Consider the following 26,082-nt stretch of genomic DNA (forward strand, 5'->3'; position numbering starts at 1 on the left):
CTTCTTTCTTTCTTTGCTGGACTCAAACTGGATTTAAGGTAGTATGGTAGAATTTTGCCCCAAAGTTGAATCAATCAGCTACGTATACTGGCTAAAATTGGGAAAAATTAAAGTGGTGGGGAAAAAATTGTTGTATTGTAGTTAGATGTCCTTAAGTTTCGCAAAAGTTAGCAAGTTATCCTATGCATTAGAATATATTTCCACATAACTTAATATCTGAGGCGTTTACTGAAAAAAAATGAACATCATTTACCGTATACTTATTGAAAAATTACTGTTAAATGAAATGCATGTGGCGGCTGTCTCTCTCTTTCGCGTATTTTTTTCCTTACTCGTAAAGGTTAGAGGAAAAATGACGATGCAGATTTGGACGTGCAGCATTATAATTTATCAGAATAATAATTATTTACTAGTATTAAATTCACAGTTTTAATATATTTTTCTATTTGTTTTATGAAATTTACCAAATTATATATAGCTATTGATTTGACTTCAGTTAAACTCTACCATGCTACCTTAACTGTTCGGAGAGATGTTTAAATTTGTGAATTGCCAAAAGGTTGCCTGAAAACAGACAGAGCTCGAGCTCACAAAGTCAAGCTAGACGTGAATCAAACTCCTGCACAGTAAACGAAGTCTCGTGCGCGAAGAAGCATGCGGGTGCAGGCGGTCAGCTCGCCGTAGGCTGATGAAATTCGCTAGGATGATGTCACGAGCTGGTTGCGGATTCTTTTACATTTGTTACCCGGTAATTAGGATTCATTCAGGTCAGACATTCGATATTCTATACTACTATGTAACGAGACTAATGTCAATTTCAATATAATACATCGAGGTTGTATTGACTAATTGTGAGTTGCAATTATTTTTTTATTGCTTGCGATCGTTATCTCTGATATGGTTGGTAATAATATTGACAGTTTATTATATATTAGTCTGACGATATAATGGTAAAATACATCTTCGGAAAGACGTTTTGAAATATTTCTTCGGCTTTAACAGTCATTCGAGCAGGTATAGTCCTTGGTGAAATTCCTGAAATTCCATTGAATACTCACAGCTGCATCAGTATCGGTCGCACGTTTTCACTTGCACCCATACGCATTAACAACACAACATATCCATACCGATCGATTGGTAAAATTACTTGAGTAATATTGCGATTATCTCATAATAAAAGTGACAGAATGATGAAATAAATAAAATTCTTTTTTTTTCATCTCCACTCGTCATTCTATCATCACTCATCTCACAAATGTTCCTACGATCATTATTACATTCTATATGAGTGTAGGCGTTCATGATTTTATACTATATATTTTAATTGTTCGTTACTCTCACCCGTGGGAAAATTTTACTCGGTTTATTTTCCGAATACCACTTATTCAGCTCGTGAAGGTAAGGCTTCGACACTTTCGACATCTCCTCCCTTAGCTCCATCTTATCTCTCGGTGCGTCCAGCACTTTTCGCAAAGGACGCCATCTTGAATCCTTGCGTATTTTTTCCGCTTCATTTGCGTTCAGTGCACCGTCGATTTTCACGTGACACAACAATGTCTTTCCTGTTGTAAAGTATTATTACTTCATCATTCCTAACCAGTAAATCTTGAATTTCGAACATTTTTAGTTTTGCCTTCGATTACATAACCGTGTTACTATATTTAGCTCAAATAGACTAATGACACCTGACAGCTGTCATACGATCAAATTGTTTATCAAAGATTTAGCGACTTCGTACAGCTTGCATCATTTTGATTTCCACATCTTTCAGATATCATTGTTTACACAAGATACTTACCATGTTTACAAGGTAACCGTTTACAGGCATATGTGACGTTTCCCGAATTTTTTTCTTTCCGGATTTCAACCTTCCGATCATCCACTCGATCAATCCCATCTCGCATCTTATTCTCCCTGTGATACTGTACATATTGTGTGTTAGGCAGTTTACATTTAAAAGAATTTCCAAAGCCACAGATCCTACAATCTATATAGATTTCTGTATGCATCCATAGCAATATAATCCAATTGTTGCATGAATATTGTTAAGCACGTATATTTCTGACGTACGCAGACGCTATTATTTAAAATAACATATTTTTCACTCTGTTACAAAAATTGTTACGCACGTTGTTTAAAGTGCAATTCAATCCATCTATATCACAGCAACGGGCAACGATAACGACAAAGTCCATATGGCAATCCTAACTATATGTCTACTGATAAATCATTGCGAAAAAGCATCTTTGAATGCTTTAATTTATTAAAACTCTAACCTAGATATTGTACATGGACATTGCTACCTAAAAATTATATCAGTAGTTAAAAAGCTGATATGGTTCGTTATACGTCAATAATTTTAATTCATATAGAACGGATGTATTATTATAACGTGTTATTACAGACCGTAATATAATACACACGCACATATCATCACAGGATAATATAGGTAAAATGATATAGCATGACGAAGGTCTCGTTCAATCTCATTATCTCAGCTATTGAAATCGACAGGCAAAGTAAACCTTGAAATGCATTGGTGCATTCACGCAAAACCAGTAAGAGTGAAACGAGTGAATTGCTATTATCGATCGTATCTGCTATGTCGGTTGTGATCTCGACCTTCGTTAGTAGTCAAGTGCCTTTAATTACTGGGGATATATTTAGCAGGAGAGCTTTTCAATTTTGACTCTATTTCCATACCTCACTTTTAATCAGCGGATCTGGTACAGAACATTTTTTATCTTCCATCTGGACCTTTTCTGATATATTTGATTTTACACATTTTTCAGTATAATCGTGCTTCGTTTTTGTTTCATAATTTGGACTTTCCTCAATTTTTATGCATTTCAGATTTTCTTCATTTCCAAGCTCCGAATTACACATTCGTCCATCACGTGTGTAATCGTACTCGTACTGCTTGCTTCGTGGAAAAATTGAAACTCTGCCTAAAAAATATCTATACCAATCAGCCTTATCACGATATCGAGATGGAACGATATGGGTAACGTAAACATTGCTACAGTTACAAACTGATCGATTGTCGAAAAATCATAATTGTAGATAAAAGCACTATAAATTTCATTGGAATAGCCATCCAATATTGCGTTTCCACGTGTACCGCACAGTCAATTGTTTTTAGGACGAACTAATCCTGTGACGCAATTACAATTTAGATGCACGTGGACATATGTACATTCTGAATTGACATTATTAACCACCTACGACGTAGTTGATATTCAGTTCGTTAGAATCACTCGGCTGGTCTTTATGTACTTTTATTAATTTTAATGGGAAGTAATCAATATACTACTTGGTTATTAAGTTCAACCTACCACTGGATTGTTAATTGAGTCATGAACTCTTCCGAAATGAAATCAAGAGCATCTCTTATTCACCGGTGAACTTATTCAATTATCCTTGACATATTCACAAGTTGATCTACAAATTACTTGTATCTCAAATACATACTGCTCTGACTTTTGCGACTGTCAAATTTCCTCACGGGAAATAATTTCATCATATCGTGTACAGCCCAGGCATTTTCTCCGCATTTATTCACATATCCACTTCTTTCCTTATTTGCCCATCTTTCCAGTGTACAAGAATCCACTTTCCTTATCGGTCCAACAGGATCGCCTATGGTGAATAATATTTACGCTGCTGCAGACAATTCCTAAATTCGGATTATCCACGATTTGCACAAAATTTATATGCGATTTATAGTACTGGAACTGCTTATCTATACCATAATACCGTAACTATGTACATCGGTTGAGAATAAGGATAAGTTTTCTCTTAGGTTAATGTCACCGATAGTGGTTATCGATAGTGGTCACCGTGGTCACTGATATCGTAAAAAGATTCAACAAGGGGAAAATAACGCATTTCAATGTCGTTAACGAGTCTTACGTACTTTAACGGTACCCGTAATTGTTTTGAAGCTAGCGGAAAAGAAGAATTTACCAAAAATTCTTTTATTCACGACTGAGCTATAATAGCATTTTATTCCCGCATGTTTGGTTTCCCGCAAATTTACTTTATTCCCGCGTTTTGCGGGAATAATGAATTTTACTCCCGAAAAAATTTTGAATTTTTTTTTAATTTTGAATTTTTTGAATATTTGAAAAAACCTATATTTCCATCATAATGACGGTGGCTGAGTAAGTCCCACTTTTCAAGAAATAAAGTGGCTACATAGTTTAGTCGTGAATAAAGCACTATATCTAACACGAGAATAAAGTCGGTTATTCCCTCGGGTGACAGTAAACTCTCACCCGCGGAAATAATCAACGACTTTACTCCCTTGTTGCATAATGTACTATTAAACGTTTGCGATTACTATGCCTTCACTTAGTAGCCCTAATTAGGAAGTACTATCTAAGTGTTAAAAAATAATTTAGGAACTTCATAGTCGTGTCTATCTTATCACTGTGATGCCATTTTATACACGTGTCTTGTAACAGACAACATGAAACATTAACTACGTTAATTCCACAATAGTCGCTTTCATTCATAAACATTATTACAGCAAGATGTCTCTCATTGAGTGCCGCGTATAAAATGACTTACTGGGTTTCCTCTTAATAGGACGTAGTTGCTTGCCAACGCATTTATGAACCGGTTCCAGCTTTCCGCGTAGGAGTACACCATCCGTCAAAAAACTGGGCGAAACGTCATCGATATAGTAATCCAGAGGTTCAGGCTCTGGAAACTAAGTTTTCTTCGAAGTGACAGGCCATCATTTTTATATCATTATAAATAATATTAATCGGGATAAACGTGGTTAGAGACATACATATATAGGTATACTATACTTACATGAAACATTTCCACTGCACGATAATTTCTTAGGGCAAAGACTTTTGACCTGAATGGTCAACCATGTTCATTAATGACAGCTATTGTAAAGCTTTAAAATATTCCACTTCAATTGTTCATTGTCGAGAGCAAAAGAGTAAATTTCTGTCTTCAGTCCAGTAATCGTCGACTTTAGTTGGACAAAACGACTCGTATCTTTCGATCATCACAACATGTTCTTGCGACATAACGAATTGGTTCGGTCGGTAAAACAGAGAATTTCATAAGAAACGAGCGTGTATCTAGCTGGCGGGAATAATCATGTGATCTGAATTGAATAAAGTGAATAAAGTTTGGCTATCTATGAAACTCTGGTTATGTAAACCTCATTAACGGTCAATGTTGTTTTAAAGAAATTCACAAGTTTAATAGCAATAATGCCGCAGAGAAAATCCAGCACAGCATTCGGAGCGAGAGATCGGCCAGCACCAAAACTAAAGGAGCAGTATCTTTTCCTGCTAGAATTCTTCGTACATCACATTACCGGCGAAAGACTGGCTAAGCTGAACCAGATGTTCTTTGTACCAACGAGCGTCTGTTTCCAGTTTCTCGATTTCAAGGATGAGGACATACAAGTCACACCGGTGGATCCGATGTTCGAGCCTCAGGCAGGAATTGCGGATGACGTAGAATATTTCTACTCAGGTCGATCGATTATGTTCGCAATCGCTGAACACGTGGTGATAAATGATATCTCGGAATTCAAGATCCAGCTGATCGTGCAGAAAAAAATGCCAGATGACATAAAACCTGATATCCTGATAGGGAAAGGTACAATTGACCTGAGTGAGCAGTTTCGCAAACTCAAGAAGGAGATGCAGCAATGTTGGACCCGCAGGATTCCAACGCCTAGAACGTACGAGGATGAGATACCTTTGAATTTCCAAGGAGAAGATGTAGGTACGATTTTACTTTATGTAAGATTGTCTGCCTTTGGACAGACTATCATAACAGAATTCGACGCACCGCCGATTGGACGTGAAAAGACGTCATCCTTTGTCTTCAAGGGAGATGAAAACATTGAAAAAGCTCCTACGTACAAGTGCAGATTAATAGATTCCGACGATTTGAATATTTGCAACGATTCGAACGATGACGTCACCCAGGAACATATTTGTCCTATTTGTGTGCCACCAAGGCACCAATGCATCCCTTGTGGACGAAGTAAGGGCGCGGTAGAAAAAATACCCATGCCAATTACACCAGTATGTCCTGCTGTAAAATCCGTACCTAAAGCTCTGGAAGATGCTGCGTGTACCAAGCCTGAGAAAAATTTACCTATACAGTCAAGTCGTGGTCCTGCTCAGCCTTGTGGCAAAGCTGTTGTACTTAAAGTCTCTGGCCTCTTAGATGAGGGAACTAAGGATGGTCAACTGAAACAACCGACTGTAACTGTGACTTCGGAGGCCGAGGCTACAGGACCCAACCATCCAGGAGATCCGGACCATGACGTGTTTGTGTTACGCATAGGAAAAAAGGGCCTCGTTGGCGATGGTGAGAAATCTGACATTCAACTTGAGATGAGAACACCTAAAGGACCGGAAAGAAGACCTCCTATCAGATATGAAACTAGGGAAGTTCAAACAGAAGAGGATAAGAGTAAGGGAAAAGGTGGTAAAGGTAAAGGGAAGAAGGGTGACAAGAAAAAGAAATAAAATCAACACTGTGTCGTACATCATCTTGGACTTCCAGTCTTGTATACAAATTAATATTAAACAAGTTTACTGTGTGTTTTAATGCGTATTGTGTCTGATTAATCCGTCTTATAACTATAATTAATTAAACAATTAATGACTACTCGGTAGAAAATAATAATGAGTCCGAATATCCATTCGGTGTGAAGCGAGTTCATTTCATTTTTTTTGTAACGTCAAAATTTCGTCACTTTTATCAATCAAAAATGAATATTGAAATTTGCGAGTGAATAAGATTTACCGATCAATCTAAGAGGATTGGTCTATAAAACGGGAGTCAAGAGACAAAAATTTGTGACAAATAATGGAGGGTGCTGAACAGCAACTTTTTCTAATGGAGTTTCTGGTAGATCGTGTTAACGTGCCTTCGGTACGTGCCATGCACGAGGAAATGCTTCCAGTTACTACCTGCGTATCCTTTCAAGTATTCCATCCCTATTCTAACCATATATATATATAGGCATAAGAAACTGTAATTAAAAGTGCGTATCTTGTTCTTTAGATACTTAACCTACCACCTATTGACATTTGCCAAGAAACTGCAACCCAAGGCTGCATGTGCATCGGGGGCGACACTCAGCTATTTAAGAAAGGAAAATCCTGCCTTTTCGCATTGCCATCCGTCGTAGTAGAGAAACCTTTATACTCGTTCCCTGTCACTATGTCAGTATACAAGAAATTACCCCCTGGTGTCCTGCCGGACGTCATGCTGATTGGGACTCATCAAATAGAAACTAAGGACCTCTTTAATGTCTTACTGAACAGACATATTTTCAAGTCTGGTAATGCTTCCAGGACAATGAAGGAGACTTTCCGAATCAAGACGGCGACTGGACAGAACGTCGGCGAAGTGACGGCCTTCATTCGCGTTTCTTGTTTTGGAAAAAAAATTGTCACCCAATTTCAAATACCACATAACAAGAAACCTTATCTATTTAAAGGAGTAGACAATAGTCCTGTATTTCAGTGCAAAAAAATTTCTTCGGATGCTCAAATAAAAACGACAATTAAGTGCCCATGTTTGAAGGAGAGTCTTGCAGAACCCGGAGCTTCCGGCGAAGCTTCTCCACGTACCTGCTGCGCTACCCAACCAAAACAATCACCTGGACCACCTCCAAGATCACCGGGGACATATAAACCACCTAATTATAGCCCTCGACCATGTTGTCCTTTGGCACAGTCATGTCCGGTATCTGGACAGCTTCCTCCACCCTGTTGTTCACTGGCACCAGAGTCACCTGGATTTCCACCTTCTATGCCATCTTCATCGCCATTAAATCACCCAGTTGGATCCGTTCCACATTCGTCACAATGCATGCCTACTTATTCTCCTACGTTTCCTCAAAACTTTAACACTTTTCCAGCGGAACCTGCCTATCGCAAGTGCGGTTGTATTGTTAAGGAGGAAAAAGGTTGTAACTGTATAAAGAAATAGTTCTACGATTTGATCACTGATTTATTCTAATATTACAAAAAGAAATAAAATACATTATTGCCTTATCTTGATATATGAAATTATTTACAAATTATTAATAATCAAAATGCCATCGAGTGACAACTGTCTGTTCGATCTGTCAAATTAGAATTGAAAAACTCTGTATAAATGTTAGATTAGCCGCATTTTGTTTCATGAATAGTTCATCGAATTTTCGTGATAGTAATATCTCAACATATTTTTTTATTCTATTCGTATCCAAATTTTTTGCTCAGAATGACAGTTGCAGTAGAATCAAGTCAATTTCAATTTTCACCGCGGACGTTAAGTTTGCAATTTTTTAAAAATATTACGAAATATTAATTTGTAGTACCAATTCAAGTGATTCTGTCGGATATTTATTTTAACATTGTAACAACCTCTGTTATTACATCTGAATGCATAGTCGTGACAGTTCAATGAGAGCAATTAATTATTCCATTCGTTATTGAAAGTCAATTGGAAAATTACACAGCTGCACTTGAAACTGCCAGGAATAGTATTCGATAACGATCCCGAAGTTATAGTCGACGTGAGGGATACCGATAACATAAAGATGGTCAAGGGTGCTGATAAAAAGGGCAAGAAAGCTGCCAAGAAAAAGAATAGCACCGGGAATAAAGAAAAAATTGATCAAGAGAAAGCTGCGAAAATCAAAGCCATAGAAGAGGAGCGTCTTCGTAAATGGGAAGAAGACTGGGATAAGAAGCTTAAAGCTGAAGAAGCTTTGGAAGACAAGACCTGCTGCATGTCCAAGGGACTCTGCCTGAGACCAAAGACCCAATCGAATATTTGGATTAACATAACAGAAGGAAAAACATTACAGGATATTCAGTTGTACTTCAAGTAAAGAATTCTATTCCTTATAATAATTCAAATAACAATTATTTCCAATTTAATAATAGACACGTACCAGTACCCAAGCCAAAACCTCCTCCATTGCCAAAATTAAAGAGACAAGAAGAGCCGAAAGAAGCAGCACCAGCTAAAGAGAAGAAACTTAAAAAGGGAGGAAAAAAGTCTGCTAAGAAGAAGTAGTAAAATTAACAAAATTCTCAAAATTTAATTATATTGACATTTTTCCATTTTTGTCAAATAATAAAATCACACTACACTATGTCCTCTCATCATATTTATTCTTACAGCAGTAACTTGTTGCACAGATATACAGAAGTTTGCAAAAATCTTCGAAACGCTTAGCCCATCGGTCTCGCTACTCCTCGTATTTCGGCGGTGACTACAAAAATAATTTTGGGAGTATAATAAAAAAAAAAAAGGAGCTTCAGACGATTTACAACGTTATTCTCGTTCGGGGCATTCACCGGACGCAAAACCCATGACGTACGTGGATCAGGCGCAGAAGGGATGTCCTATAGTGCGCCGACTCTTTCCTGCTGTCTCTCCCTATGCTACTCTACCCCTATCGTACGGGGTAGTAGTCAGATATTGTCGCGCCTGCGTGCAAGACAACGGGACTAAAATGACAATAATGTAGCTTTTACGTTTCTTACCATAAATCGTAGTTATTCTTTGGCTGGTGTGTGCATATGGCTACTGCTCGCGAGATGGGAGCAAGTGCTTGGTTATCGTAACAATATACCTCACGACCCAGTTGGGGTTGAAAAGAAGTGATCATCATGAACAGCTCACCCCAAAATTCAGAAGCGGTTGCCACGCACCGAACCGGCATCGATAACAGCGACGAGGAGGATTGGAGTGGAATAGTCGAATGCGTAATGTTACTTAAACTCACCCTGAATAATCCGATTCCCTTTGAAATTAAATATAAAAAATAATTTCGATACCTTCGACCGCTCGCATATTCTCTTATATCTCTTTCACCTTTAGTGGACTCCATTAAAGTTGCACCCGTCAATACAATTATCATGATAACCCTATTGTGCACGTACACCAAATCTGCTAGTGTCATTGATATGATTTATATATACCAGCGCACTGTTCTAAAAAAGAAATTTAATTAAAAAGATTTTTTTTATCATTTTCCATTCATGTTTTTCTTACTCTTTTAATTAGCTCATTACGCGTGACACTTGCATTATGTTTTCATGTATAATCCAAAGGAAGGCACCAACTGCTTTGATTGATGTATATATATAATATGTACTTTTGCCAGTAATCGCAAATATATAATACTAGCAAGGCCACATTGCACTGCACGACAGGTTTAAAAAACGCTTAACAGTAAGTCATTTAGCATTTTAGACGCTATCGGAAATAGGACTGAGCCGAGGAGATTAATTTTCTTCGTCATAATAACTGCAGGAACATTAAAACCTCATTTCTTTTATTAGTTCCCGTTATATACACGGCTCCAAGCAGAGCGTATATGTTTCACTTATGTAGGTTACTTTTTCAAATGTAAATTCCACGCTTCACTCATTCAACAATATTCTCCAGTTAATTCATACCAATCTCTTAATCCGAAACATAATACGTTACGAATTAATATTCTGGTACAACAGTGATAGCATATATTGTACTTAGACGCATATAAACTCATCAAAGATCGAAACTAAACAAGCAGTGTTGTTTGACAAGAAATTTTTGGTTCATATATACCCCTTGTGCCACATAGATTATTCCTGCATAATAAGACGTATATATTTACCCGCATCTATAACAGTGATTTCACACATGAAAGAATTCGTGCAGTAAGGAATTCTTAAAAATAAGCATTTTAAACTGACTATGCTCCCTCGACCAGCCATATAAATTCGTAGAAATTATGATTCGCTGTTATAATAAATAACTAGTCTTTTATTCGATAGATAGGACAGAGACGTAAATAATATTTCTGTTTGTTTCACAGGCCGTTCTTGAGAGATCAAAGTCGGATCGTGTGTCACGAGCGGATGAAGATAGAAGAAGACGCACCATTATCGTGGAAAAGAAGAATGGCACGTACGGTTTCACCTTACAGGTACGTTGAAATTTAAAACCGGCTGATTTCATCGTTTCACCAAAGAAGCATTATAAGAAAAGTCACTTGGTATAATGTCTGGAAAAAATTTCAGAGTTATGGAATACACTACAAGCGAGAGCAGGAAATTGAGATGGTTACCTACGTTGATTATGTCGAATACGATGGACCTGCATTTAAGGCAGGTATGCGAGAGGGTGACGTAATACTCTCAATAAATGGACACGAAATGGACAGAGCCGATCACAAGACCCTGGTGAATTTTATAAAGAATTGTGATGCCAGAATGCGAATGGTAGTGTCATTTGAGGATTGCGTGAGAAAGGTAAGGTTATGTTATAATTTATTGACGTATTATTTCCCTGAAAGATTATTTTTTTTAACATGTATTGTCATTATTGCAGGTGGAACTTCATATGAGATACATAGAACTTCAGCGAGCTTTACAGTCGCGTTTAGGCGAATTGGAACGATTATGCGAACGGGAACGATCTATTTTAATGGGTCGATGGAAGACTCATTCGCTACCAGCAAGAAAGAGAACGCCTAATAGTATTGCTATGAGTAATCCTAGTCAACCTTCGCCATCATCCAGCTTCACCTCTGCAGCAGTTCAATGCTGTCGACCTGCAACGTCCACAGAACATCTTCTCCTGTATAGCGTGGTAATCATACCTATATGTAATGTCGCTGTGCCAAAATCTATTTGAGATCTGACCTAAAGTCAGAGTTTGCGCAGCGGCTGCTAACGAAATTTACATATGTGAAGAATTTAACTGATTAGCTGAAACTACCTAGTATTCTCCAGTTATTCCAGAAACAAGAGGCCAGTCATTCTAGAATGGTTTTTATTTTCTATTTCAGTATGCCGATGGCCGACCATGTCTCATTCCTCGAAGTGCTGCATGCTTAGTAGCTGTAGGACCACCCAGGTCTCGTAGCGATCACCATCATTTCCTCTCGAAGACACCTAGTGAATTAACTACATCCTCTCGACACAGTTACCATCAAGCAAACGGAATGGCAACACCGGCTAAAACAAAATCACACAAATCAGGCCAACAAGCTTGTGTTATTAACAGCGATGCACAAACCCTTCATCCAACCTCGAACAATAGTCTATGCGTGGCTTGTATCTCCAGTGCTAGTCGTCGAAGAGAGCCTGCAGCCGACGGTGGTAGTTTAGAAGCTTATGATCTTGCAAGTCCTTGCTGTGATCCTAATTGTGTGCCCAGCAGAAGACGTAGAGAGAAACAACGTCGTGCTCGTAATGAGCAAAATTTTCAGCAGCAGCAGCAACAACAGCAACAACAACAGCAGAAGCAACAACATCAGCTTCAACATCGTCATATCCAGGCTCAACGGGAGCAACAACAATCGCAACAACATGGTACACACAGTTGTCCACGAGCATCTGGACATAGTTTGCATTCTATTACTAGTAGTGAAATTTCTACGGCTGCTGATAGCGTCGCATCCTGCTCTACCTCATTGAGCACAGACACTTTGTATTGGGACCCAAATGTTCATCAACGACCACCACCCTGTCTTCAATACGCAAAGCCTAAATCGTGGGATAATTTAACGACTAAGGCATTTGGTGGATATGGATTTGGATATGGATATTTAGATACTGGAGCTATCAAGACTCATAGTGCCGAACGACCGCCGAAAAATCCCCATGGCCGTGCAAAAACGCCAACTGGTACTACTCAAAGAAGAACCGGAGCTTCTGGAGTTTATTCGTCAACATCGAGCAGGCATTTTCAACCGACCAAATCTACTGAAAGTTTACTTATTCCGGCACCTTACCTAGGTGAATTAGATGCTACTTTGAGTTGCGAATGTTTGGATGGCCCGAATCCTAGATTTATGACTGTTCAGTTAGAGAAGCATAAACGGCAGGATGATGGAAATTACGCAAGCACCAGTGGAACTCATTCGCAAGTTAGACATCGCAGGGCTAGTCACTCGGAAGGGAAACTAAGGGCTATAAATAATTCTGAAGTCACACGATTATGAAATGTTTCTGGAGTGTCTTCTTATATTGAATAGCTTAATATACTCAACAATAAGAGAAACATGTGTATGGAAATTCTTGTACGAGTGACTGTCATGAATGGTTTAACTTTGTCCGCAGTGTAGCAGAATTTATTCCATATCGTTCTGTTCCCGTTATCCTTCGTTTTGCTTCTGCATTAGTATTACATATCGAAAAGTTATCTTGAAATGCCAAAAATGTTGTAGTTCGGCCCAAATGAGATATTTTATGTATAATTGTATGTCTGCTTTGCAATTGTACATGTATTTCGAATACAATTGATACATTTTATACCTGTTTTATACGTTATACAATGTAAAGGAGTTATTTAAAATTTGATAAAAGTATGGGAAACAATGCATTGTTGATTTTAATTTGTACGGCGTGCCGCTAGAGGGTGCTAACGTCATGACAACACAAACTGCGACTGAGTTGCCTCTATGTATATTATACTTCGTTTCTGTGCGTATTCAACATAATACAGTGGTATACAGGTTATATGGACAAAAAGACTAAATGTAAAATACTTTTGTTACTTAAAAGAAAATCTTCACGAGCACAATGTCCAAACGCAAACATAATATATCGTACATAAAACCAGAGGAACCCAAATTTCTACGGGAAATGAAAGAGCGAATTGGTTACAAGGAAGGTCCAACCATCGAGACTAAGGTGAATTTTGATGCTTTATCACATAAGAAATCAGAAAATTAATTTCCTGCCTGTCAAAACATATTTAATAATTTTAGCTTTGAATGTTTATCGCTTCAGCATAATAGTTTGACATTATCAGGAACTAGATATTCCTTAGATTGGTTACTGCAGTTTGACTAGTCGCCTTGAACGTCACGTTTCTTGGTGGCAGATGTCGGAACTAAATTGTAATTGAGTTCTCATGATAAGGAATTTTGTGTTTTGAATGTTCAAATATATGTATAGAGAGAAGCGCTGCCAGAAGATTCAGATGACGAAGAACAAATTAGAAAAGAAGAAGAACCCACCGTTGTTGTACTGAATAGCGGTGATCTAACAGCAGAAGAGGCTGACACTTTTAAACATGAAAAGGAGCAAGGTATAGAATATATTTTAATTTGACTAATATTATGTATTAGAATATTTTTATTTGTAGAAGAGGCTAATGCTCCAGCAGACCTAAACAAACGCATTATATTTCGTAAAAATAAAACTTCAACCGCGGATATTGACCCACCAAGTGCAAATGGTTCATCTGCAAAGAAAAGTAAAAAGACAAAACAAAAGAAAACCGTACTTTCCTTTGACGAAGAAGAAGATTCAGAAGACTAACTCATATTTTTAAAAGTAATGTACATATATTTAACAAGTCAGATTATAGAGTAGTAACAATTACACAACAAACACAATATTACATTTTATATTGTATTTGCTGGAATTCTATTTTTTACTGTAAATACGACTTATGTTAGTGAACGCCATTTATGAGTCTAAGTAAATTTAATTTGCCATCCCAGAAAGCACAACCTCTAATAGTTACATTTTAATTACATGAATTGTATGTTGTTTTACAGCTATCTAAAAGTTACATAAATGTGACAAAAGTACAAATGATGTAATTCAGTTAGGAATTGTAGAACTGATATATATTTTATTACAAAACAGAAATCAGTACAAACAATAACCGATATTATCGACATTTTCACGAGATTTTTTTCCAACGTCTAGACTCCTTATACATGTGCGACAAGTTTCTAATTCTAAAAATAGATATCGATTGAAACAAATCGTTTGATTTATTATACAATGTCATGTAGCTGTCAGCTTATTGTCCATTGGATAGTTAGTGCAATCATCGATGTCAGGGTGAACGATCTTAACGCGTTCACTGAAAGCATTGTAAAGAGCTCATGAGCGAACATCCGACTTCTGATACCTGTTGTAAATGAAGTAAACAAAAACATTCTCATATTACATTAACACCAAACAAAGACACGATAACGGGACACCTGAAAATCCTGTGAATAACAACATTTTGTACTAACGTAATAGAGATTGATGAGGCAGTCATGATAAGAATTCGTCAAGTATTACGCTTGGAGGATAACGATAATCACATGGTTAATTAATTCTTTGCCAAATAACACAAGTTACTGGAGTAAGATCGTGATTTGAATTATTCTTCTTTTAATTCAAAGGGACAAGAAGTATTTAACTCTTAACTAGACAGATCTGATCTTAGAAACATACTTTACAAGACAAGGTCTGTGAAGCCTCAATCTGTGGAACTGAATTGTGAGGCCATTACAATGAATATAATAGCTCAAAAATAGAGTTTTACGTCGCTCCTCTTAGTTTAAACAAATTTAATGACCAATTATCAAGTATTAATTATCTATACATTTTTTTTTAATTTGTAATTTACGTAAAGACAAATTCGACAGGAGAACTAAACTTAAAATTGATGAAATCTTTGAAACCGCTCGTGTGTAGTAAAGGGTTACACAAAAATTGATATAAAGATATGAAAAATGATAAATATAAGAACAGGAATATAACAATAAAAATGAATAGTTGGTGGTATGTTAAAGGGTATAGGAAAGGGCGCGAGAGTCTGGGAATGGTTTAATGATTAAGTCAGAAGGTAATGAAGGTAGGGTTTGGGATCGTTTCTGAAAGCATTGTTAGTAGGGATTGTTATTAACGCATATGGCCCTTAATCGCCTGCTGGTCTCCTATTGGCGAAGCACGTGTACCATGTCACGTGACGATGTACAACAAACGCTACTGGTCGTTTCGTCCCTTTAACATTATATGCTACGTCACAAAATTTGCGGTCACGTGACTGTGGCGGCCATCTTGGCAGTTTTCGACGACGGAGGTAAGGAGGATCCGTGACGTCGAACCCAAATAAACATAAAATATATGTGAATAATTTTAATACGAGATCAGTCCAACGGGCACCAGACTAGCCGTGTGTATTACTAGCTACTTGCCAGTGTTACGAACGGTCAGTGAATTTAAATATCGCGGGATTCGTAGCGCGTGTGTCACGATTATCGGATTTTGTCGAGGGGATAATCGCGATCGGGCAGCAGCCACCGCGGCAGCTGCTCGACGGTCAGAATCAGCCCTTACAGAGAAATGGCGGGAGGTTTATAATATTCTGTATAACAAACGAATTCAGACTTAGTCGATAATTCGTGCTAAGATATTCTAAACGGACCGCTCGAAACGTTAAATCGATTATAACTTATTTATCGTATTTCTGATTCGTACAATTGCGGCATCGAATAACACGATATAACCAGGGCCGTGTCTATTCTCTCGTGCACCCCGTAGATCTTCCTTATATATCCCCACTCTTCACACTTCTCCTTGTCTACTTTGAACCTTCTCCGTATCCCAATCTCATCCACCGTGTCCCTAGATTTCAACTCAGCGACTGGACACGTCACGACTTGCTCTTTTCGTTCATTTTCTATCGTCTCCTCCAAAATTTTACATTGTCAATAATACTTGCAGAACGCTGAGATCACGTGCTTTAGTTTTCCGCGGTTTTAACCAGAGTTGACAGACGGCATTGCACGCTTTTTCGTTCGACGGTCATTCATGTGCTTTTATCTTGTCGATTGAGTAAAAGCTTTCATATTGCGGTTTATGGCGGACTTCAGAATTTCCCATGTTGTACTGATGTTAGATTGTATTGTGCAGATTATATTTGGGAAAATTAACTTTGACAGTTTCTATTAATGACAATGATAAACGCCATAAATTATTATTTTTTCATTATGATATTGCTACCGATCGAATTAAATAAAAGAAAATCTTCAATGTGAATGAATAATAATGTAAAGACGTGTTTACACATTAATAAAATTAATATAACTGAGTGTAATGTAATTAGTTATAAATCCAAATATAAATCCATTTGTGCATTGTTTATTAAACTTTGTATAAAGACCATTTCTGAAAATACTGAAATAAGTGTAAAGTGAAGATATAAAGAAAAGCACAAATGCTATGTAATATGGTTTTGGAAAGGTGTAACTAGTGTTACTTAAATCATTAATGTGATAAACTCAATAACAATCTTTTATGGCAAATGATAGTGAATAGTGCATAAAAGTCAACATGTAGGTGCCATGTCTTATCCTTAATAAATTGTGTTAATTGATGTTATATATAATTTTTAGCTGCCATTTGCAGATAGACCTAACATTTATTGTTACAAGTTGTAGACATAACATTAAAATATTTAGGTTTTAACAGTTTCTTCGACAGTGACATCAAATAACATAAAGAACTGCATTTGGGATTAACTTATGCTAAAGCATTGTCTGATACAGATAGTCTACAGATGATTAGATTATTATATCATGATCATGGACCCACTCGATAACTTCTACTAGAAGTTGTCAAACGAATCATGGATGCTCACGAGAGACATTAGAGTGAACTAAATTTTGCTATATCTCTTGATGAAAGTAATAAATGATAAGGGATCCTGATATCATCCTTCAATTCATATATAAATATAGAACATTATTGACACAATCTGCAAGAGTAGAATACCTAATGGACGAACGATAAGAACATATACGTACTATGAAAATATGATGAAGTTTATCCGTACTGGCGCGTGTAGTCCTTGATACCTATTCACCCTCCAGGAGGCATGAGTGCCCGTAATATTTTCACGGCCCTGGACGTAACTTTTTAACGTTTCTACGGACGCGCCTGCCCTCTGGTGTCTAATTTTCAGCAATGAATGTTGACTATTTACAGGTTTTGTGAATAAACGTATCTCTAGGACGTATACTGATGATCGCGCGATTCAGGAGTTTAAGAGGGCAGCGGGATCCTGTCTAATTCTGCCGCGAAATTTTCATTTTTGCATATGAATTCGTGACAGCGAAAACGGGAAAATGAAAGGGGGGAGATAGAGAGAGAGAGAGAGAGAAACAAAAAAAAGTGGGAGACAGAGACAACGAGAGTGTGGGAGAGCGAGAGACGGACGAGGGGTCTGCGAGGGGAGAGCGAGGAGAGAGGAGAGGAGAGAAAGAGAGCGTGAGAGAGCGATAGTGTTGAAGACTGAAGGGAAGACGCGGTGCAGGAGGTGCGTGCAGTAGTGTGACAGGGTTGACGGTTCGCGTCTTCTTAAACGGCGGTACTTATGTACCGAAATCGTCAAGTAGTAGATTTTAGGTTGTAGGTGTAGTTTGTAGGCTAGCCGTCCCGTAGGTTGCGTGTTGTCCTGGTGGAGACGTGTGCGCCGTGCGCGTTACGTGTGTATACGGCTTGGTAATGTACATACAGTAGGTACGTCTCTGTCAGTGAGTGTATAGTAGGTGGTAGGTGGTAGGTGTAGGTTGGGAAGATTGAGAGGAGAGGTACGCGGCGGAGGGCTGGCTGACTGGCTGGTTGGTGATGGTGCTGGTGCTCGGACGCGGTGACTGATGAGTTAGGTGACCGACTGACGCTAACTGTCCTCTCAGACTACGTTCCTAGTGAGAAAATCAGTCCCGGTATATCGCGTGCACGCACCTAAGCGTACCTAGGTACGCGCGCGACAAAACTAGACGTATCGGACCTACACGGCAGACCTACGTGGACCTACGCGGATCTCAGGGCACCCCCACGGGGCCCTCGCCCACGTAAGATTCTCATCTGTCGAGTGATTGAAAGAACGAATAGCCGTTCATTCGATTTCCCACGCGCTTCTCCTGATCCTGTCGACTCCAGCGACCACCAGTCGCTGGAACTGCTCCCCCAAACTTTCTTGGTTATGGGACTAAGAGAGATAGCTGTGTGGAATTCGCAGCGCCATTTTGAAAAATTCTCCCCGTAACTTCTTCTTCTTCCTCCTCTTCGACGTTATGTATGAAACGCGTTGCGAATCGTCTCTCTGCGCGGTGACACCACGAGTCGTGACTTTTCAGTGTTCTTCTCTCTCTCAATTGTTTAGATTAGTCGAAGAGCAGTAGCCCCATGGAAGGCACCTTGGAAGAACCCCCGGTCAAGGACCTACCTCAGGAAAATCCTGACAAGCTCGTTAAAGGTACATTTTTTTCGACAATTGTATATCACTTTTCAATTATTTACTTTTTTATTTGTACTGTATCGTTGCACTTTTTAAATATTTTTTTTATTATGGAGTACACCGTCGTAAATATGTCTTTCATGTCATTGTGTTTTGTAGCATTAATTGATATTTGTATTATATAGTGTATAAGACTCATGTTCGTTATATCAAGATTTTGCTATAATCATGTTTTAATATCATAAGCTCATGTACAAAGTCATTTTTATATTGTAACTGAAAACACCTATTTTTCAATTTTGTCGAGTGTGTTCATCGAGTATATGTTTATTCCCATATTGCATTTCAATTCGTACAATGGATCCATGTCTATTTTTCTTACACTTTAACTTGTTTATTTCAACAATCTTAATGTATTATACATTTGGAATATAGTTGAAATTTTAATGTACATGACTCAATTTGTATAAAACTATTAATATGGAAGTTCAGCAGTAGCTCATACATGTATGATATCAAAGGATCTGTATATAATTTATAATTTATTTACAATATTCTGTAATGATATTTTTTATTTATTGAAAGTGATGAAATGAGAATAAAAAAGATACTATGGTACAGATGACATAACATCCTAAGGTAAAAACTGTTTTTCAGATTCTATAATTCCAAATGGTGTCAATGGGAACTATGATGCTGATAACGAAGAGCACGTTGACTCAAGTAGCGATGCATGTAAGTCAGTCACGGATGATGTTACGAGAGAAGATGGAAAGCAGGCTGAGGACGAAGAAGAGGAGGAGGAAGAAGAAGAAGACGAAGAAGATGACGACGATGACGATGATGCTGATGACGAGGATAAACAGGAAGAGGACTGTGGAGAAATAAGAGACATAAACTTTGAAGATGATATTCAAGAAGAAAAAGTACATTCTGCAGAATTAATAAACAACTCAAAGGTGTCGGAATCATCTGATGGTGTCAGTGAGGCGAACAATGTTAGTGAAGTGTCTAAAACCGAGTCTGAGTGCAAGATTGTTTCCTGCGAGCCAATGGAGATTGACGCGCAAAGTAACAATTCAGATGTAGAATGTTTGGATGAAGGTGTAACTGAGATACACTCAGATAGCGAGGATGTGTTCACTATTGAGAAATCCCGAGTCGAAAGCAACAGAACTACATCGGAAAGTAGTGATGTACGACGAATTAGCGATAGTAATGATGCTGCTGACAGTAGCATGGATACGTCAGATGTAAAGATCTGCGAGGAGAACGGAAGTTGTGGTAGTCCCGACATCGAGGAGATAACGGACACTTCCAAGAGTAACGGTCACAATGCTGAATCGGATCGCTCCTCGAAAGATACTCCCAAGCAAAAGAAACCTAGGAAGCAGGTAGATCTTAGTAACATTACGCCAAGGCGAAGTTCTCGTAATATAAAAAGAACAAGTTACATAGAGAAAGAAATAGAAGAGGAAGTAGATGATGGCTCTGATATAGAGGAGATCAAGCCAGAGGATCCTTTAGCTGGTGTTGATAGCAAAGATAAAGAGAATTCAAAGTTAAAGTCTCCCACGAAAAATAACAAGACAACTATTGTTGTCAACGATACTAAACGTCTGGTGGAAATAGCTGCTGGGAGTAAATCGGTCAAAGGAGGAAAGAAAGAACCCACGTTAGTCATTATAGATACGAATTCCATTCTTTCAGGACGCGGTGGTGTACCCGTGACTAGTAACAAATCTCATCATTCGGGATCCAGTTCCAGTTCTTTCTCGGTAGTCCCAATGGGCATGACTACCCAGACAATGTATCCCAACATGAGAACCACCATTACTCCAGTACCCATGACCTCGAAATCTGCTCAGTTGAGCCCAAAAACAAGCATCGCTGCCGTTACGCCATCAGCACCTCAAATTTTGCCTACACTCACGGATGACATGTTTGTCGTCGAGGCGCCGTCCTTCATTGTACCTTATGTTTACGAGAAACCACCCCTCAAGCCCTTGAAGGAATTTGTCACTAAATTAGAAAAGTGTATTGAGGAGAAGGAGAAGGAAGAGAAACTCAGGAAGTTGGCTGAGGAAGCCAAGAAATTGGAAGAACGCAAGGAGGAAGCGGAAGCGAATAAAACTGATAAAGAGAAGAATGATGAGAGCGAAAACGAGGGTAGTGTAAAAAGTAAGAAAGACCTGGATGAGGGTAGTGGTGACAATTCAGTAGATCTAATCGAAAAAGCTACTACTGGACCAGAAGAGAAACAGGAAGAAAAATCTGAGGACAGAAACAAAGCCACCACATACTTTGATCTGCCTCTGGGAAAATTTTTCATGCAAATTGGCGTAAACCTTGTCCAGGAATTTGTGCAAACCGATTTGTTGCGGACTCAGAAGCGTAAACAGGGGAAAGGTGGTACATCAACAGAAACACAGCTAGCTATAAATTCACTGATCAAGAACCTAGAATTTAGTAAAGAAAATAACGAACCATTCCACTTAGAAATGAAAAAGTGTGAGTTCTGTAGTTTTAAAACTGAATCAGCCCTGGTAATGCAACATCATCTGGAGACACCTCATATGCGCAACTACGTTTACAAATGTAACTTCTGTCCTCTGGAAGTGCGCAGCCCTCACGACATCTTGTTTCACATGGAAGCAGAACATAATACTCGCGGAAGATTGGAACGCGGTCCGGCCTTTCATCAGTGTCCAAACTGTCCTTTCGAAGATAATCAAAAGGGCAAACTCACACGACACATCCTCGCTTGTACCAAAAAGTTCCGACCGGAACGTAACTTGGAACCAGCTACGGATTGGGAACCACCCGCAAAAATACCTAGATTAAATCGGGCGAGAGCTGTTGGTGCAACTAACCCTAGTGCTCTTGCTATGGCGATGAGTGGCAAAGGACCACAACCCCTTCTACCCAAACTCCTGCCAGCACCAATCACCGGCCGTGGAAGAGGACGTCCTCCTATGCAGCCACGATATTCAGACTTGAAAACTTTGCGGCCTGGTACTACCACAATTCGGCAAGGTATTTAATCTTGGCGCGAGACTCAATTTCTTGATCTACATTCATTTCTTCACAATTTGGAAGAACACGAAATTGTATACCAGATATTGAACTTTGACTTTCACGATAGATTTTTTTACTACTTTCAATTTATTATTAACTCATTTTCGTCGTTTATTCAATATTCTAGTTATATATTTAGATAAAATCTATTTATAAATGTTACAGACAATGTTCCAGGAATGATGTATCGACCGACTTCGTCTGGTCTTCTGGTACCTACATCGTACCAGTTCGGTACTAACCATATATTCCAGGTGAGTACTTGAAAAATAAATCATATCTGATGCATTATATTGAATTATGCTGGTTCTTTTGTGGTTGAAAATTTCCTTTTTGCAATTTAAAGCTTGGGAGGAAGCATATCTAATAGCTGTTGGTAATGAAAAATGGAATTGACAATGATGTGCGGAGTTGGAGTTCTCATATGTCTAACTTTATCATGAGTGAATAGTGGTAGAACTGTGCAGCCACTTCTGATCGACCTCCATCCTATACCTTCGCACTTAAAGTAGCAAACTTTCGGCCTAGATTGTTCTTGTTATAAATAACTAAATGTTAAGGTTTATTCGGACTATTTAGCCATATCGCTTCGATCACCTTAGAATAGCAGATGATCAAATAAGATGTTAGAATAGCATGTTATCTTCTTCTTTGCAGAACACATCGGCCAGTTCCAAAAATCCAGCGGCTAAATTATTAAGTCAGCCAAGTATATCCATAACTCCATTGCCTCGTACAACATCTCAAACACCCAGTCCAGGTTCGGGCTCTTCTTCGAAGCCCGGTGGGAAAAATACCTTCGTCATATGTGAGATTTGTGATGGATATATCAAGGTAATATTAAAATTCATGATATAATTATATGAAATCAATTGTTTTCTCAATAGTGATAATTTTTATTACTTTTACGAAAGTTTCATTAAAATGTCTCATAAAATACTCTGCAAATTATAATGTTTCTGAAACTCGTTGTAATTCTTGTACACCTGTCTTTCCTCAGGATCTAGAGCAGCTGCGAAATCACATGCAATGGATCCATAAAGTTAAGATACATCCGAAAATGATTTATAACAGACCTCCATTGAACTGCCAGAAATGTCAATTCCGGTTCTTCACGGACCAGGTGAGTGTCAATTTTATTCCGTGGTAAATTATTTCAGTTGAATTTTTGTATTGACAGTATGGTTTACTCTTTCTCATAATGTTATATACTGATAGCATTCTTCTCCTGTACGCTTAGATAACGATCGAAATGAACGAAAAATACTAGTTATCTTTTCCAAAAATACTGCAAGATTCTGTGGTCATTGATAAAACAGTAAATGTCATGGTCCATCTATTCAATGCCGCCTTGTATATTTTTCGCAGGGGTTAGAAAGACATCTGCTTGGATCTCATGGACTCGTCACATCCAGTATGCAGGAAGCTGCAAACAAGGGCAAGGATGCAGGACGTTGTCCAGCTTGCGGCAGGGTGAGTAAAAATTGTATTAAAACTGGCGATTTTCATATTTTAAAAAAGAGACACTGATGCGAACGACAATAACGAAAACGTCGAGCATCAATAAATCTAGATTTAAAAGAGGAATTTGTCGCAGGGTCAAAAATCCTCCCTATCTTGAATGATCTCAATTTTTAGGTATACCAATGGAAACTACTAAATCATGTAGCACGGGATCATGGAATGACACTAAAGCCTGCGCATCTATCATACAAATGCACAGTTTGCACTGCCACATTTGGAATGTACAAGCAGTTTGAAAATCACGTATACTCGGCACATAGCGTCGTTGCAAAACGAGTTATGGATAAGAAGAATGCACCTTCGTCCCCATCGTCCAGATCCAATGACTCCCTTCTTAAGCCTCTGAAGATCAACGACGAGATCACTATTATTCCACAACCAGCAAAACCGACAACCAGGTCCGGTGGTACTCAAGCCAGAGGCAAATAGCAATGATTGGCTGAGTGATACGTGCATCTCGTCTTATTCAGTTTCACGTAACTTCGTGGTACTCCAACACCGATCGTCGTAGAAGCGTACGGCGATCGACCGTGCCGTGTACATGTGTATGCATACTATGCTTAAGACACAAAATTGCGACACCTTAAACAAAACCAAGCGAAACGAGAAAAAAAGAAAAGTCTACAACTCTTTGGTAAAAAAAACACTAGTTGACTGCGTAATAATATTCCAACAATGATTATACCGATATATTTATTTAAGAATTTTTATTGTTGTTATCGGACATACATAAAATAGACTGTAAAAACATTAAAGGGTGGCCTTCAGTATAATTCCTTGGTTAATCCTCGAAATTATGTACTCCCAACCTGAACGCCTCTACGACACATCGTACATTTATAACGAAAATTCGTTAATGCAGAAAGCAGCCTCTATTTGTGTTGATTTAGCCGTCACGCTATTATCTCAAGATTTCTCTGTTTCTCCTGTTTACTAGACTTCAACTTTTATCAACAATCTATCCATCTCTTCGACATATTCTTCTGACGTGCGATTAAACTTTCAAGTAAATTGCGTAGTACAACAGTTAAGTGTGGCCCATGTAATTGTTTCCGGTGGTGTGCAAGAACGATTCGCTATGGTGTGAATTTTTTCTTTTTTTTTCCTTTTTTTTTTTAAATTTTCTTCTCTTCATTCACGAATGGGAGTTTGCGAGTTCGCAATCTTTGTGAATCAATTTATGTGGGTATAAATGAACGCATTATTCACTGATTCGCCTGGCACGTATGTACCAACTGCTACTACAAATTATTTAATAGATATATTGTTACGCCCGAAGGACCCTATGGTTCGACTGTCTTTTTATTGACTCCATCGCGATATTTTTCTAACAATCCAATATACTGATTAGTCGTGCTATCCCTTTCGTCCCACGCTTTCTACGAAGCAGCATACTATTACGTAAACTCGTGCGCGTCTTGTATAATTTACGAGGTAACATTCGGGCAACCGGAACTGTAAATTGTATCTATTTACTATAAGTTGGACCGCATTGGTTCCGTACATTGTAATAAAATATCCAGTTTTATTTTTGCGCTCTTTTAAGGATAATTAAAAAAGAAATCAACAAAAATGTACATTAACATAGGGAATAATATAAACAAATATATCAATAAAATAGGATGGCACACACTGAGCGTATACATTTTTCTTCTATCGAGTGGTAATCATGAAAAATGACATCGGCCGTCGGACTTCTGTAGCACACGACTCGATGTATATTTATACTTATGTATGAACATATATATACACATATATATGTGTATGCATACATAGTGTAGACGGATGTATGTACGTATACATATTTACGCATATGTATATATACATATATATATTATTATTATTAAAATTAATTCAATAGCGTATAGCGACAGTGTATTGCAAGAAGAGAACTGTTAATTTCTTCATGTGTACACTAGGAGATGATAATAGGCTTATATATTCATATGTAGATAGACGTTAAAAAGAGTAACGGGTTTTATTTAATAATTTCGATTTTGTCCTGATAATTTTTCTACGTTATTATTATAGATGATAACTTTTAGAAGAGTGAAGCTGTATTCAGCGAGGGAAACAAAAAGGTGCGATACGTTCGCGCTGAACGGCTGTATTATTTAACTTGGCTAAACGCGCCAATCACTTTTATTGCAAAATATGTTGGTAAAGAAACTGAAAGCATTCGTAGACATAATTACAGGAATACATAGTTTACTGTAATAATTTGTACAATATTATATGAATAACTAGTGATTGCGTAAATAAAGTGTACCAACATTGTATATGTCTACTGTTAATTTAGATATCGAGAATCCTTGCGTTAAATACCATAGAGCTGTAACCAGTAAGCTCAACGGTATTTATCTGCTTAACTTATTGAATTAGTTTTATAAAATTAAAAAAAAATGGTGATAAGGCTCACTTAAATGATACTCCATCGTGATTCCTCATGGGAAT

General features: G+C 38.0%; 7 protein-coding genes across 18 annotated transcripts; 6 read left to right on the top strand and 1 right to left on the bottom strand.

Annotated features, from left to right (window-relative positions):
• Positions 1 to 244: 244 nt before the first annotated feature.
• On the top strand, positions 245 to 13,301 carry LOC107263384 (probable serine/threonine-protein kinase irlA). Of its 4 annotated transcripts, none has more exons than XM_025080836.1 (5): positions 245 to 767; positions 10,859 to 10,969; positions 11,064 to 11,294; positions 11,374 to 11,634; positions 11,834 to 13,301. In XM_025080836.1, the coding sequence occupies exons 3-5, from the start codon at positions 11,103 to 11,105 to the stop codon at positions 12,989 to 12,991; spliced, it is 1,611 nt and encodes a 536-aa protein (XP_024936604.1). In that variant the 5' UTR covers positions 245 to 767; positions 10,859 to 10,969; positions 11,064 to 11,102; the 3' UTR covers positions 12,992 to 13,301. The 4 variants fall into 4 exon arrangements, with proteins under 4 accessions (XP_024936604.1, XP_015586025.1, XP_015586023.1 ...); XM_015730539.2 differs by lacking the exon at positions 245 to 767 and adding an exon at positions 2,867 to 3,004; XM_015730537.2 differs by lacking the exon at positions 245 to 767 and adding an exon at positions 9,625 to 9,761.
• On the bottom strand, positions 899 to 4,949 carry LOC107263389. 2 transcript variants are annotated; one of them, XM_015730553.2, is made up of 7 exons: positions 4,822 to 4,949; positions 4,573 to 4,714; positions 3,472 to 3,639; positions 2,704 to 2,948; positions 1,799 to 1,922; positions 1,342 to 1,562; positions 899 to 1,261 (listed from the first exon to the last, which is right to left on the bottom strand). In XM_015730553.2, the coding sequence occupies exons 1-7, from the start codon at positions 4,828 to 4,830 to the stop codon at positions 1,250 to 1,252; spliced, it is 921 nt and encodes a 306-aa protein (XP_015586039.1). In that variant the 5' UTR covers positions 4,831 to 4,949; the 3' UTR covers positions 899 to 1,249. The 2 variants fall into 2 exon arrangements, with proteins under 2 accessions (XP_015586039.1, XP_024936617.1); XM_025080849.1 differs by lacking the exon at positions 899 to 1,261 and having other exon boundaries at positions 1,398 to 1,562; positions 1,799 to 1,987.
• On the top strand, positions 5,148 to 6,548 carry LOC107263387. The gene has a single exon (XM_015730548.2). It carries the CDS (start codon positions 5,238 to 5,240, stop codon positions 6,513 to 6,515), a length of 1,278 nt encoding a protein of 425 aa, XP_015586034.1. The 5' UTR covers positions 5,148 to 5,237; the 3' UTR covers positions 6,516 to 6,548.
• LOC107263388 lies at positions 6,829 to 8,054 on the top strand. The gene is made up of 2 exons (XM_015730549.2): positions 6,829 to 6,978; positions 7,057 to 8,054. Exons 1-2 carry the CDS (start codon positions 6,859 to 6,861, stop codon positions 7,987 to 7,989), a joined length of 1,053 nt encoding a protein of 350 aa, XP_015586035.1. The 5' UTR covers positions 6,829 to 6,858; the 3' UTR covers positions 7,990 to 8,054.
• Positions 8,192 to 9,179, top strand: LOC107263391. Its single transcript, XM_015730556.2, has 2 exons — positions 8,192 to 8,874; positions 8,934 to 9,179. Exons 1-2 carry the CDS (start codon positions 8,585 to 8,587, stop codon positions 9,064 to 9,066), a joined length of 423 nt encoding a protein of 140 aa, XP_015586042.1. The 5' UTR covers positions 8,192 to 8,584; the 3' UTR covers positions 9,067 to 9,179.
• LOC107263392 (uncharacterized protein KIAA1143 homolog) lies at positions 13,273 to 14,663 on the top strand. Its single transcript, XM_015730557.1, has 3 exons — positions 13,273 to 13,682; positions 13,950 to 14,082; positions 14,140 to 14,663. Exons 1-3 carry the CDS (start codon positions 13,572 to 13,574, stop codon positions 14,313 to 14,315), a joined length of 420 nt encoding a protein of 139 aa, XP_015586043.1. The 5' UTR covers positions 13,273 to 13,571; the 3' UTR covers positions 14,316 to 14,663.
• Positions 14,664 to 15,421: 758 nt separating this feature from the next.
• LOC107263382 (MOG interacting and ectopic P-granules protein 1) lies at positions 15,422 to 25,907 on the top strand. 8 transcript variants are annotated; one of them, XM_025080826.1, is made up of 8 exons: positions 15,422 to 15,864; positions 18,952 to 19,044; positions 19,684 to 22,062; positions 22,270 to 22,358; positions 22,762 to 22,938; positions 23,105 to 23,227; positions 23,473 to 23,577; positions 23,743 to 24,057. In XM_025080826.1, the coding sequence occupies exons 2-8, from the start codon at positions 18,975 to 18,977 to the stop codon at positions 24,055 to 24,057; spliced, it is 3,258 nt and encodes a 1,085-aa protein (XP_024936594.1). In that variant the 5' UTR covers positions 15,422 to 15,864; positions 18,952 to 18,974. The 8 variants fall into 8 exon arrangements, with proteins under 8 accessions (XP_024936594.1, XP_015586016.1, XP_015586014.1 ...); XM_015730530.2 differs by having other exon boundaries at positions 15,859 to 15,993; XM_015730528.2 differs by lacking the exon at positions 15,422 to 15,864 and adding an exon at positions 16,015 to 17,119.
• The last annotated feature ends 175 nt before the right edge of the window (positions 25,908 to 26,082 follow it).

This window comes from Cephus cinctus, unplaced genomic scaffold, assembly GCF_000341935.2.
Source record: "Cephus cinctus unplaced genomic scaffold, Ccin1 Ccin1_scaffold0153, whole genome shotgun sequence".
NCBI classification, from domain to species: domain Eukaryota; kingdom Metazoa; phylum Arthropoda; class Insecta; order Hymenoptera; family Cephidae; genus Cephus; species Cephus cinctus.